This window comes from Rhinolophus hipposideros (assembly GCF_964194185.1).
Source record: "Rhinolophus hipposideros genome assembly, chromosome: 20".
Classification (NCBI taxonomy): domain Eukaryota; kingdom Metazoa; phylum Chordata; class Mammalia; order Chiroptera; family Rhinolophidae; genus Rhinolophus; species Rhinolophus hipposideros.
The window spans coordinates 52,281,852-52,296,618 of NC_138066.1; the positions used below are offsets into that span (position 1 = coordinate 52,281,852).

General features: G+C 48.6%; 1 protein-coding gene across 5 annotated transcripts in view; it reads left to right on the forward strand.

Annotated features, from left to right (window-relative positions):
• The window catches only part of RPTOR (regulatory associated protein of MTOR complex 1), a 277,048-nt gene that overhangs the window by 157,180 nt on the left and 105,101 nt on the right, over positions 1–14,767 (forward strand). For all 5 annotated transcript variants that reach the window (XM_081029345.1, XM_081029341.1, XM_081029343.1 and 2 more), the window contains exon 7: positions 10,612–10,671. In XM_081029345.1, coding sequence (XP_080885471.1) covers positions 10,612–10,671 — 60 coding nt within the window. The remainder of the gene's footprint in view (positions 1–10,611; positions 10,672–14,767) is intronic.

Here is a 14,767-nt window from a genome sequence, read left to right on the forward strand (position 1 = left end):
GTACTAGGAACAGCTATGAGGGTCCTGTTTTTAATGACAGGTGAAAATTGGTGTCAGACAGAAAATCACCCTTCTGTAGCGTACGGGAACTTCCTCTCCTAATTCTGGATTCTTCCCAAGCGAACAGAGAGTCAAGGCCCCGCAGGAGGAAGGTCACGGGCCTTCTTGGGGGTTGTGATTCGAAAGCAGCAGAAAATTTGCGAAAAACCATCTTCGTGTTTTCATTTCTTCCACTGTAATGTTATTGTGGTTTGTGCCTTCATCACATTTTCCACGCTCCTCCTACGATTTACAGAATGCTCAGGAGTAGGCCTTGGGGGAAGGACAGACCGTGAACTCACGAGGCCGGAGGCAGGAGGAGGGGCGCTGCCGGCCTCCCAGAAGAGCCATGTGGGCGCTGGCTGCAGACCGGCCTCGCGTGGCCGGGACCACGCTCGCTGGCTGAGTACAGGAACAAGCCTTCCAGCGCGCCCTGCCCTGGTCACCAGAGAAGTGGCGCCATGAATTTACATCGAAAGACTGTACCCGCAGGACCAGGCATGGCAGCTGCAACTGCTGTTTGCGTGTGCGTGTCGCGATAAACTGGGCATAGAGCTCTTCCCATAAAAACACCAACGTTATCCGCACAAATACATGACAATAAGTCACAGGATGGCATGGCTGTCTTCGAGTTGTACACTCGCTCCGCGTCATTCTCTCCACGGGGGCTGGCGGCTGGAATTGCTGGCACTGTCCCCAGCCTGCCCACCCCCACCCTGTGACCCTCGCTGGTGGGCTGCGCTCGAGGACACTCCTCACAGGTGTGTGTCTTCCTGCACGTCCCCTCACTGCTTCCTGCTTTGACCAACACTGACAGGCACTGAACGTGTTCTCTGAATGCTGAGAGGAAGACAAGTGTAGGTTGGGTCTTAGTTTGGGTCCTGTTGCCTTAGCGCTATGGGGTGCTGTGGCAGGCAGTGTCGCGCTCAGCCACTTCCCGGTAGGGTGGTTGGGGAGCCTTCTGAACCCCAGCTTTCTCCCTGTGAAATCAGAATGATAACAGCAAGCGTATAGACCGTCCACAGGAGGCACTCAGCTCGTGATGCTGTCCCATTCTTAACCTCCCTCGCATCCCTGGGACACGCGCTGGGTGGCCTGAGTCAGAAGGAGTCGCGGGAACCCGGAGGGGGAGCTGCAGGGTCCAGCTCCAGTCACATGACCTCTGGTCAGCTCACAGCGTCGGCCCCTTCCTGCGTTTCACATTGTGCGCTTCTGCCCAGAAGTGGTTTCGGACTGAAACCCGGTGCTGCTGCAGAGGAACGGAGTCAGAGAACTCAAATGTCTTCATAGGAAGAACTTTCCAGATTTACATTATATGAGACCAGAAAAGAGGAGCCCTCTCGTGGTTACTTTGAAGAGTCCATTGGCGGGCGCTGGCCGTGTGGGAGCTGGGCAGCAGCTGCGGGTGGCCGGCTCTGTGTCCTGGAGCACACCCCGCCTGCGGGCAGGTGGGGCTGGGGCCGAGCCGCGCTCGGGCAGCCCAGCCGAGAGGCGCTTTCTAACGGAGCTCTCGGCCCCTAGGAGTATCCTGTCCTTGTGGCGAGCATGGGTACAGGGAGAAGGATTCGTGCCTCTTTGCCCCCGTCTAGCCTCTGAGATGCAAGGGCCGAGAGTGCCCATCTCAGGAGGAGCCTTGAGGCTGCGCAGGGTCTCTTGGTCTCAGTCCGGGTTAAAATCCCCTGCGGCTGATTTCTTCTCTCACTCGTACACTGGAGCAGAGTCAGGGCTTGGCTCAGTGCCACCAGCCGTGCAGCGATTCCAGGGTTCTGCAGTGACGTTAGTCTCAGTTCCCTGTAATGGGGACTGACTGATGCCAAAGTGATCATACACGTGGACGTAGGTCCCAAGCTCTGCTGCTCTCAGTGCATCGCGTGCAGGCTTGTGTGGTTAAATAGGTCAGCGCTTCTGACGCTGTCACTGGGGTGGTAAGTGGCGTGGTTGGTGCTGCTGCTGCAGCCGCCATCCTTACTCCCAGGCAGGGGATGGCCCCGTGTAGGCCTGTTTCCTCCAGCCTGTGCATACAGGGTAAGTCGTCGCGAGAGTGAATTGGTAGATGTAAAGGAAAGATTGGGGGTTAAGGGCATAGCTTCTTATTAACACAGAAAGAACACATCAGACAGCAAGAAAGGTATAACAAGAATAAACACGGTGCAGTTGATTGTAACTTAAGTGTTTGGTTCTTGAATACAAAGAATCACTTTTTCTTTACCTAAATTTAACTTTTGGGTCTACCAAGGCCATTCAACGTCCTGGACAGGGACGGATGAGGGCCTGCCTGTGTGTGTGTGGAAATAAACAGGAGCATTTCCTGGGAAACCTCCCATTTCCTCCACTTACACCATTTTCCCTTTTCCTGGGTACTTGGTTCCCCGGGAATCATAGCCAGGACCATCGCCCCTTGGCCATTTCTCAGCTTCCCCCGCAGGCTTTTATGGCACAGGAAGCTGCCACTCATCCAACTGTGCAGCCAGGCCTCGCTTGTCCTGATTCCTGGCCTAGAAGCCCCTACGGAGAGTCAACTGTTCTGTCTATTTAAAAATGGCAGCTATTTAAAGTTTGTAAATTAGGAAAGTGACTTCGACTTTTCTTCTAATAATTCCAAGTGGCATACTTTTTAATTTAGTTACAAACACCCAATGATTGACACACTGGTGTCATGTGGGTTTTTTTTTTTTTACCTGCTGGATTAAATAAAATGCCAAGGAATTTGCTTGTTTTACTTTTAATGTAGTTATTGCCACTTCGAGCTGGCTCCCCAAATTCCTTTTTAAAAAGGAATATTCAGAGCCCAACATCTCTGCACTGTACTTCAGATCAGAAGGACTGGGCTAAAGCAGCCGTCTGTGTGAAGCTTCTGGCCGCCCGGTCTGCAGAAGCCCCGGAGGCTCCTATGCCAGCCGGTAAGAGGGACACAGCCACGGCTCAGCTCCCCCACCGGGCATGACCGCAGCTAGGACTCCAGACAGTGAGCAGGCGCATTGGGGGCTGAAATCAAAGCGGAAGTAACAGCCCGTGGTGCGGACAAGCCCATGGGTCCTCTGTCCTGTCCTCCAGCCTTGGCCCGGGGGCAGGCCACATGCTGAGAGCCAGACGTCCTGGAGCCGCATCTTCCCGCGTGTTGGAGAGCTCAGGGCAGGCCCCCCCCAACTGGTGTGTTCACCAGCCTCGAAACCTCCAAGCTCCTGTTCAGGTGCTCAGGCTCCAGGTCACGCAGGCCGGGTTCTTCCGGGGCTGCCACCCTGAGTCACCTCCCCAGTATAGAGTCAGGAGTGGCTGAAGCGGTCCCTACGAGCAGCAGGCACTCCTATCACTCCGGAAAGGAGATAGCGAATGCTATGTTTGTACCCTCAGGGAATGATAGAAAGAGAGTCTCTGTGCAAAAAAATTGAGATGACAAAATAATACATCAAGATGAACAGAGAGAACCCTATGATTTCACTGATATGTGGGATATAAAACTGAAAACAACAGAAGAACAAGACAAACAAATGAAGGAACAAAAACTCATAGACAGACAATAGTTTAGTGGTTACCAGAGGGTAAGGGGGGCGGGGGTGGTACATGAGGCTAAACAGGGTCAAATACATGGTGATGGAAGGAGAACTGACTCTGGGTGGTGAACACACAATGGGATTTATAGATGATGTAATACAGAGTTGTACACCTGAAATCTATGTAACTTTACTAACCATTGTGACCACAGTAAACTTTAATTAAAAAAAAAAGATGAACAGAGAACTAACGAAGAGAAGGAAAAAGTTTAAGAAATCAAACTTAGTTCCAAAATTTAAGTGACCATAAAATTGGTCAGAAGTAGTGGAGGTATTATAGGAAACAAAAAGCAATAAAAAGTAATGACAAACATGAAAAACAAAGATTCAATATACAGATAATTATTCTTGAAACATGGAATGGAACAAAGAGTAACAAAACACTACGTAAGCATCTGCCATATTTCAAAGAGTGTAAGCTTGCTTATTCTTTCCAGGAAGTTACCGTGACTCGGGGGGACCCAAACTTGACAAATGGAGTGGGACACAGGCGCAGGCACTGCAGAGGCACACACGTACATACACAGGTGCAGACACACACGTACACACTCACACAGGCACACGCACATGCACAGCCCTGACAGACCAGGTCAAAGTAAGCCATCAGTGACTGGAAGCCCACAGTGTCAACAGAGAGCAGTACACTTTGGCCAAGAGAGTCATTCCATAGCTGCTCTGATGACTTTCTGTTATGCCGCCTGTTAATCTCATTCATCATCTTAATAGGTGAAAAGAGAAAAGTTATTTGATAAAATTAAAAATGAACTCAATAAAAACTTATAATAGAAATATGTTTGCATAAGAGACATTTTCTTCTAAACCAGCAGTCGGCATCCTTTCCAGCTCCAGCATTGCGTTTCATTAACGTAATTAGAATTAAGAGGGGTGTTTGCCAACCTCAGTTCATTCAGCAATCTGTTCTGCAAATGTAGTCAGTGTAATAATTGCATGAGAAAACAAAAGGTACACATATTCTAAAGAGAAGGCAAATTAGCATTATTTATATATGATAGGAATTTGAACCCTGCAAAAAATAAAAATAATAAAATCCTTTAGAAAACTATTAGCAAATCACATGAGTGCTCAGCAAAGTGACTGATTAGAGAATGATTACGTATGTACAGATGAAGACCACAGAAGTCAGAGAGGCCCCCTCTGGAGGGTGGGAGGGCGTAGACGCCGTGGATGGGGAGGGCTGTGGGGCTCCTTGGACTTGCCGTGTACTGTTACTTAATCTCGTGGTGGTTGTGTTTACTTTCCTTTTTTTAAATTAAAGTTTATTGGGGTGACAATTGTTAGTAAAGTTACATAGTTTCAGGTGTACAATTCTGTATTACATCATCTATAAATCCCATTGTGTGTTCACCACCCAGAGTCAGTTCTCCCCCCATCACCATATATTTGACCTCCTTTACCCTCATCTACCACCCCTCCCCCCTTACTCCTTAAACTCTCATCTGTATCTCATGCTCTTCATATATGGTACACTTACAATATTTTTTTAAAATATTACTCTTTCATATATTAAGAATAGTCAACAAGGAAATACTGGGAAGGAAAGGAAATCTGATTCACAAAAGCAATAGTAACAAATAATGACAAAAACATAAACTAGCTAAGAATGAATTGGACGTAAGAGTATATAGAGAAGATGCCGTAAAACTTTACTGGTTGGTGTGAAAGGAAGTTTGAATGAATGGAGGGACCGAACACATTATTACATGGAGAGATCCAGTAAGTTTAGGGTAGAAATTCTCCCCAAATTAAACCATAAATTTAGCACATATTCACAACATGACTTTAAAGGTCCAATAGAAGAATAAATGTTTAAGAATAGCCATGGGGAAAAAAATTTTAAAAAGATTTGTGAAAGAAAACTTGCCCTTTCAGTTATTAAAATGCATTTTGAATGTACATTGGACAAGAGTGGACATTCAAGGCAGTAGAACACATAGAGTTCCCAGAAATAATATGTATGTGTAAGAATTTATCATTTGGGAAAAGAGTGAATGCTCATTGTCTAGGATTTGGGGCAGAAGGCTAACCATTAGAAAATTTTAAATCCCTACCTCTTACCTTAAGAAAATACATTCCAAGTATACCAGAAATTTAAAAGAAAACTCACAAAAGTCCTGGAAAAAGTATCAGCTGGGAGAATTAAAAAGTCATAAAGGAACTGATGGATTTTGTTAAACACAAATTTTAAGTTTTATATGGCAAAGAAAGTAAAATTTTAAATGAAATTATAAATTGGGAAAAATTGCTTAACGTGTAACAAAGCGTTAATTCTGTTAACTGTAAACCACTCTTAAAATCAGTATGAAGATGAGCACCCGGGTAGGAAAATGCAAAGGGCATAAACAGGCACCAAACAAAAGAAGAACCGGAAATGTGATTAGCTGGCATTTAACCTCAGTAATACTCAAAGTAATTGAGACTACGGTCATTTCTCACCTGTGGGTGGGCAGAGGGTTTTTCCTTCTCATGTTGGTAGACCCCTGTCTTGGCCAGAAGGGAAAGGACGGGCGTATTGGGCCTCAATGGGATGGTAGATGCCACTTCCTTCAGGGCACCGTTTACGGGGGGGCTCCCCCTCCGAAAATGCACCCTGAGTCCAGCCCAGTGTCCATCCCAACAGGTAAGTTCAACGCTGAGAAAGGTGGTGCCTGCCCCTGCGGTTTCATATTGTCTGTGACGTGCACGTGCAGGTTACAAACAGCGTGAACTGAGGTGTGTTCATGTAATGGACGCTCGGTAGCGGTGAGACAGAATCAGTTCATGGCACACAAAGGAGTACAAGCTGCACGACTCCATTACATGCAGTTACTGGACAGGGGTCCATCCATGGGAAACACACCAGTTCTTCCCCTGCGGGTAACAGGAGGAAGTAGGGATTGGCTGGGCAAGCAGGGTGATAACGCTGGGAGTTTGGGTTACACAGGTGTGTGCATTTGTTAAACCCAGTGAATGTGCACCAGAGATGTGTGCACTTCATCGAATGTGCTTTCACATCAAAGCCAACAAACAATACTGAGAGCTCGCGGTGGGTGCTGAAGAATTTAGAGGGAAGCGTGCCATGTCTTCACCTCTGCCAGAAATCGGTGCATTAGTGATGGAGACGGCCATGGGATAAAGCCCCATTAGTAAAATACTCAAAGGAGGAACTGGCTGGTGGGACACAGGTGTTCGCTGTAAAATTCTTTCATCTTTGTTGAATGTTGGAAAAGAAACATTAGAGCAGAAAAGCTGTGGTGTGTACGCATAGTGTGTATGGCACAGTTCTCTGTGAGAAACACAAACTTGACAAAACCCAAGTTTCCAGGCACCAGTTGTGCGCGTGCGGGCTCGGTGTGGAAGCACGGGACAAGGCAGCTGTTGGCCAAGGCCACATGGGCACAGCAGTAAGGGGCACCATCACGTTTCCCGTCTACATCTGTGCTGTGGGGTGTTACAGTGACTGGGGTTCCCTTCGATCCTAGAACAAAATGTATCGGCACGATTCAATTTTTGTAAAAGGTAAATATGAAAATGTTGACGGTTACCTTAGGGCTTGGGGTAATTTTCACTTGTAATTTTCGGTACTTTTAATTTTTTATGGTAAATACATTTTTTAATTTTAAAAAAATGTAATGTATTTCCATTCTCAGAAACAACAATAGCGTCCAGCAGTTAGATGATACGTTACAAGGTTACAGACCTGAGATTTTTAATATTAACTAATTTGGTCTTCATAAACATTGCCAGTCGCTTTCAAGAGTGACAGGAATGAAAGACTATATGTGAAATATTAGAAACCATATGAGTCTTATACCATATTCACCTGACAGATTTATTGAGAATCAATGTGTGTGGGCCCCTTTCTAAGCACTGGGGATGTTCTGATGAACAAAAGAAGAGAAGCCTGGTACTCACTGAACTCACTTTCTGTGATAAAGACAAGCAATAAACAAATACAAATCCATAATACAATATCAGGGAATGCTAAATGTTATTTTTCAAAAGCAGAGTAAGGGGATAGAAAATGCAGGTGCTGTTTTCCTCATGCTGGTCAGAAACGGTGGGAAGTTAAATGAAACAAAGGAGTAACCTTGCAGTTATCTGTAAAAAAGTTCCAGGCCGAGGGGCCAGCACGTGTAAAGGCCCTGAGGTGAGGCCGTGCTTGCCGTGTTGAAGGAACAGGAAGTGGGTCGGGGTGCCTGGCGCTGTTTGAGCAGCGGGGAGAGCAGACATGGAGTCAGGTCCTGCAGGGCCTTGGACGGCCTAGCCACGGGCTTTGTGTGTCATCCTGAGTGTCAGAAGCCTCTGGAGAGCTTTAAGCAGATGAATTGACTGACTCCAACACTTTCCTCCGAAGAAGACTTGTTCTGGCCACTGGGGAGAGAATGACAGGGAGAGGGGCAGGGAGAGCAGGCAAGAGTGGAAGCAGAGACTGTTCTGGAAAACCTGAGAGATGCTGGTGCTTGGCCTAGGGCTGTGGCTTGCTAGGGGGTGATTCCGCCCCCCACCAGGGACATTGGGCAGCAGCAGGAGACATTGTTGATTGTCACAGTTGGGGTGGGGGTGCTGCTGGCATCTTGTGGGATCTGCCCCCACCCCCCAAGTGTCCCTAGTACCTGGCTGAGAAACCCTTGCCTGAGAGGCAGCAGGCATGCAGGTGAGCCGTGGCAGATGCTGGGTACCTCATGTAACGCACGGGGGACCCGCCCACTGTTTGGAAATACTGTGGGGACTTAGAGGCGTGAAAACGGCCTGCGCCTCTCTGGGTGCTGCTGTACCAGCACCAGGCAGGAAGCACTGCGTAAGTGCAAGGGGCTGTGCTTGCTTTTCTGTTATTAACGTCCAGTTCGTGGGTCCAAGCCACGTGCGTCACCACTCTTTGGTCTTCGTTCATTGCCCATAACACTCTTGTGTTTGGGAAAGGAAAGCATAGCGTGGAAAATAAAACCAATGTTGGCAACTCTGTGCAACGGGAACTTGTGTCATCGGCTGATGTCACATCTGATTACAGTGACTGGTTTATCCACGCTGCCGTCATGCATACAACCATAGCAGGAACGTTCTATACTGCTCCATGTTCCTGTTTTCATTTCCTATTTAATGGAAATTTGCATTTTCAGTGGGTTTATAATAGTGTTTGTTTCCCAGTCAATGATTTCGTTATTTTTATAAGTTTAATGTCTTTGTGAACTCCCAAATCTGGTCCGTGATGAATCTGGTTGTGCTATTTTTTTCTCTTGCTTTTTGACAGGCTACTCTCGGTTATGGATGAGACAGTAGAAACTCTGGGTTGTGCTATCTTCCTCTGAAGAGTGTTTAGCTCTGTTCTTCAGGTGGTTTCATTGCTCTTGTGGTCTCTTGGCTGTGGACGGGTCTCCTTTGTCTTTGCTCTTTGTTCTGGAGTGTGGCTCAGACTCCTGGTGTGTGATTGTGACTCGGCATGACTCTTGCCCCAGGGTGGCAGTCGGGGCCCCAGATGTTGACCAGGCCCGGCCGGTCTGGAGGGCTGACGCCCTGTCTGCGTGCACACCAACGAGCGAGGGTTGAATGTCTCCCCAGCATGCTGTCCTTCCAGTTGTCCCCGAGGGCGCTCGGATCTCGTGCCGGGTATGCAGGACAGGGCTCAGCCCAGACTCCAGGAGAGCTTGCTGGCCGTGGGGTCCCTCCTTAGTTAGGTGGAAGTGTCCCCCGCAGTTGCTGGCAGCCTGCAGTTCTGATCTCTGACTCTTCAGCGCAGGAAGACGGCTGGTCTTGCGCTCTGTACCCACATGCTGTGTGAATTTGGGAGGACGTAGGGGAAAGCTGGATAAAGGTGATCTCACCCATAGCTATTCCTGTAAGGGTCGTGTGCCTTCCGTTGCTGCCTGTTTCCATTCACTCCTTAGTGCTTTCAAATGGTTGTTTTTGTATTTGTCCAGAGCTTATTATTATTATTGGCAAAAGGATTACTCTGATGCAGATGATTCTGTCATTACTGGAACCCAGAAGTCCCAGTCAATAAGGACGTTATAGATAAGAAGACAGACGACCCAGTAGCTTGGTTCGCACAGGACACAGAATTACACTGGAAAATGCATTTCCTCCTGGTCATCTTTCCTCACCCAGAGGCCCTGGTTTACATGAAACTGTTGTCGGAGCTGGTCCCAGGTCCCAGTGACGTGTGGGAGCACCCACAGAGCCATCAGAAAGTGGCACAAACCGGATTTGCTCTGGACAGGGAATGAGCACCCACTGAGGTGGCCACAGGTGGCCCTCCCTTTGTTTCCTGTGCCCTGTGAGTGAGGTGACACTGGCCGCAGCCACAGCCCAGACGTGACTCCCTCTCTGCTGGCTGAGCTAGGCTCTCTCCCCGAGGGTCCCCTGCCCACTGCTATTTTTTAGAGAGGGCTATTTGTTCTTAATTTTTAAAGCAGATGAATTAAACGTTTTCTCCCACTGTAAGTACTAAGTTGCCTTTTTATTCTGTACCGTTGTCCTGCTGGGTGCCAGTAGCCCTGGCAGGAAAAACGAAAGATGGCCTCCTGCCCTGCAGTCCCTCCCTAGCTCTGCCTGTCAGTCTGATGCTATGACAATGGAAATGATATAATTGAACTCACTTTTTTTTGTCTTCTCCCATAAATTTTCTTTGTCTGCCTGGAGGCTACTCACCAGTTCTCCTGTCACCCTCCCCAGCATACTTGCTTAGGAAGCAAACAAGAGAAAAGTCCCCTCTGCCCATTATTTAGGTGAAGCGTACTTTGTGTGGGGTCCCTGCCCCTCCCCGGGGGTTCCGCTTCCTGTCACCACAGACTTGTTTCTCTCCTCCTGCTGGACTCACTGCTGAGCTCTGTGGTCCTGCCCTTAGACGGTGGCAGTGAGAGTCCTTTCTAAATCCCAAAGCTGCCGGGATGAAAGAAATCTGGGTTTAGTTTTTCCCTCTGCTGATCCCCACCCCCCTGGATCTCTACTTTTCTGCAGAACTGCTGCAGTTTCTTGTTAACCATCCATTCCTATGTGCAATTCACTTTCTCTTCTTTCTCCGCAGGTTTTGCATGCAGAAATGCGTAAGTCTGGTGCCTGGAGTCACACTGGATTTGATAGAAAAGTAAGTAAAGTTGTGAGGGTGTGGCTTTCTGGGTATGGGGGGCGGATTCATCCGTCTGTCCGGTTTCCCTTTTGGTTCTCAGAAGGACCTCTGCCAGCTGGATGGTTCCTTTCATGGGGGTGTGCTCTTTCGTTCTCTGATTAAGGCTGCATTTGGATGTTGCATCGGTGCTTAGCCTAGGACACAGCTCAATGCGGGGCCAGGTTAAAAGAAAAAGAATCAAAAGCTGAACCCTTTTGCCATGTAACTGCCCCCAGTGCTGAGCCAGAGCAGAGATGTGTCCTGTAGGGGCAGGTGGTCTCCACTCTGACCTCAGCAGTCAGATCGCAGCTCGACGTCGGCCCTGGCTTCCTCTGCATCCCCTTACAATCCGGTAACTTTTCTACACGCACATGCGTGCACGTACACGCACACACTCACACACGCATTTTATGTTCTAGCTCAGGGCAAGCGCGGCGGTCCAGTCAGGAGCTGTCCTTCATGGCACATTTTAGTTGCATGGCCGTTCCTTGGCCGTGGGCCAGCCTGTCTGCCTCTGACAGTTGAGCCTCGTTAGGTCTGAAATACATGGTCATACTTGACCTACCTTCTGTTTATTTTTGTGTGTGCTCATCTGACTCACCCTAATTCGTCTAGGTTGTTCTTAAACTATTTCATCTAGAGTGAACGTACAAGGTAATTGTTTTCTAAGTCAATATGCAAAATCGTGTTAAAACAGCTGAGGCTTGAATATAATTACGTTAGGTCAGAAAAGCAAATGTGCTCCTAGGTTTGTCTCCTACAAGGCAACTGGCCTGTCATCGGGAGCTGTACAAGAATATTGTCCCCAGATGACCATCGGGGCCCCATAGGCCTGTCCTGGTGGCTCGTGGATGGCTTATGCCATGGCAGCTGCCCACATACGATGTGGGATGGTCCAGCAGCTACGTTGTCAAATGTGGCAATACACATACCACGTTTCCCCGAAAATCAGACCTAGCTGGACAGTCAGCTGTGATGCATCTTTTGGAGCAAAAATTAATATGAGACCCGGTCGTACATTATAGCATATTATACCATATTAGACCCGGTCTTATATTGTATTCTATTATATAAGACCGGGTCTTATACCAATTTTTGCTCCCAGAGACGCATTAGAGCTGATGGTCTGGCTAGGTCTTATTTTCAGGGAAACGCGATGGTAGGATGCCAAGAGTATTTTTTAGCAATGCACACTCCATGTGTGTGAAGACACATAAAAAAGGCATGAAATGATGGAGGTCACACGGGGCAGGAAAGTGGAATTTGAGAAAAGGGGGATAGAGCAGTGTTAAGTGACTGATATTTTTGCCGTCTTTTAAAATTGTTTTACAAGAATATGGACGTGTAGAATACATGTACTAAATTTAAAAGGCACAGTCAAGAAAATATGATTAGGACACCTGCAAACAATTCATTAAGGATAATTTCTCCCTTTTAATTTTGAATGAATGTTGAGGAGGTCATGTGACTCGTCACTGCATCTGTTTACTTCGGGATGTTTCTGTTCACAAGCAAAATGGGCTATTGTGATGAGAAGGAACTAGCCTGACGGATCGGTGCCAGCAGGGCCAGTGGGAAGGTCTGGCGGCCCCGCTGTTCAAGTAGGTCTTGGTCTGCACAGAACCAGCCCTTAGCTGACCATGACCTTGAAGCTTTGTGAGGTACTGTGGGCCCAGGTGGGGGTGCAGGCCTGAGGTGTGTTGATAGATTAGGGGCTGGGGGGTGGGGGTTCTGTGGGTCATGATTGGAAACCAGTGGTAGAGCTGCATTTAGGGGACCAAACGTGTCACATCCATCAGCACATTCGAAGGCATTTGGCCTGGCACAGACGCAGTGGCCAGAGCAGGGACTGCCGTCGCAGGGTTGTCACATTCGCAGTGGTCAGTCCAGAGTCGCCATCCATGTCCCCTCGGTGTACAGTGAAACACACACCAGTAAGCAGCTGTCTGCTTGCGTCTCCTCACGAAAGTACACGCACTCGCTAGTTCTCTGCACACCCTGAGTGGTGTGTAATCTAATGACAGATGGCGCTGAGCGTGCTTCGAAAACCATTTACAGCTGCTGAACACACAGTGTCATCGTCAAGACATATCATATGGAAAAGTTTTTTAAAAATAAGAAAGCACAGGTCTGTGTGCTCGGCCCATCTGGTTGGCTCGTTCCCGATGAGATTCCAGAGATTCCCGTTGGAACTCCGTTCCCCAGACCCTGCTGGGCTCTGTCTCTGGGGCCTATGTGCCTCCGTTTCTAAGTGAGGGCGTGCTCCGTCACCATAGGTATGGGGCCATCTATGTAGTTTCTCAAGTAAACCCCGTCTTTAAGATTTCGGCACAGCCACATTTTATCGCAGCTGGGTTGCTTCTCACCCATTCAGACCATTTGAATTTTTCTTGATTTTTTATTTTTGTGTCCCTGTGACTATCCAGAGCCCCCCCCTGTGAATGGGCAGAGCTGTGCTCCTCCTGTCCCATCAGGCAGGGCAGGTGGCACAAAGCACGCAGCCAGCCTGTGCCTCCCTGCCTCTCCATCCAGGATGGACGCGTGTGCTGTGCTGGCCCCTCCCGGCCCCTCAGCGCACCCCCCACCCCCGCTCTGCTCCTGTTCGTTGCGTCACGTGGGCCCAGACAGACAGCGTCACGTATGTGTTCTGAGTTCTCAAAGTAAAAAGCTTTGAAACTCATATAATTAACAACATATATGTTCTTGCAGTCACGTAGGTAAGCCCCCTGATTTGACCAGAGAGGAACCTGGCATTCAGTGCAGCCCAGCTTCCTGGCTGGGATTTCCATCCGCAGAGGCGGGGCCGGCCTGCTGACCAGGCCTCTGGACATCTCGCTGGGCTCCTCCCCACGCACAGCCCCTGCCCCTTTACCCAGACTTTGGTGTCAGGACAACTAGCTCCTGTCCGGCCACTTTCTCAGGTTTAAAATGTGCACAGCAACTTGACACCCTCAGCACCATCCACAAAAGAAAAAAATTGGTAACTTGGGCTTCATCAAAATTTAAAATATTTACTCTCTGAAAGCCCCCACGAAGAGAGCGAAAAGTTAAGACTTGGGGGGAACATCTGCAAATCACATAGCTGACCAAGAACTTGTGTCTGGCATATATGGAGCTTTCTCAAAACCCAAAACTTGAGGAAAACAACCCAGTTTAAAAAATGGGGGCCGGCCCGGTGGCCCAGGCAGTTGGAGCTCTGTGCTCCTAACTCCAAAGGCTGCCGGTTCGATTCCCACATGGGCCAGTGGGCTCTCAACCACAAGGTTGCCGGTTCAATTTCTCAAGTCCCTCAAGGGATGCTGGGCTCCTTCCCCTGCAACTAAGATTGAACACGGCACCTTGAGCTGAGCTGCCACTAAGCTCCCGGATGGCTCAGTTGGTTGGAGCACGTCCTCTCAACCACAAGGTTGCCTGTTCCATTCCTTGACTCCCGCAAGGGATGGTGGGCTGTGCCCCCTGCAACTAGAAATGGCAACTGAACCTGGAGCTGAGCTGCGCCCTCCACAACTACGATTGAAAGGGCAACAACTTGACTTGGAAAAAAGGCCTGGAAGTACACACTGTTCCGCAATAAAATCTTTTTTAAAAAAAAATGGACAAAAGATGTGAAGAGAAACTCTACGAAAGAGGACTTAGGGATGGCCAGTAAGGATGGCGCATGAAATGGTGCTTAAATCATTCCCAACATCAGGAAACACAAATTAAAGCCCAGAGATACCACTGCGTACCTGGTGGGTTGAGTGAAGGGAGACGGTGACAACACAAGGCCTGGAGGCCTGGCGACCCTGGGGGAGGAGGAAGACTCCCCACAGATGCAGGGTCGTCACCGCCCCTCTGGATGGGGCAGTTTCTTGTATACACCTGACCGCATGACCCAGCAGTCCCCCTCCTGGGCATTTGTCCAGAGGAAAGAAAACTGTGTTCACACAAAAACCTGTACAAGAATGTCTGTAGTCGCTGTTCATCACCACCCCAAACTGGAAACAACCAAAATGTCCTCAGGGTGGGGGCTGGCGTGTAAACAGACTGGTGTGTGCCAGCACTGCCAGCAGGAGAAGGGGAGCCTTCTGATCCC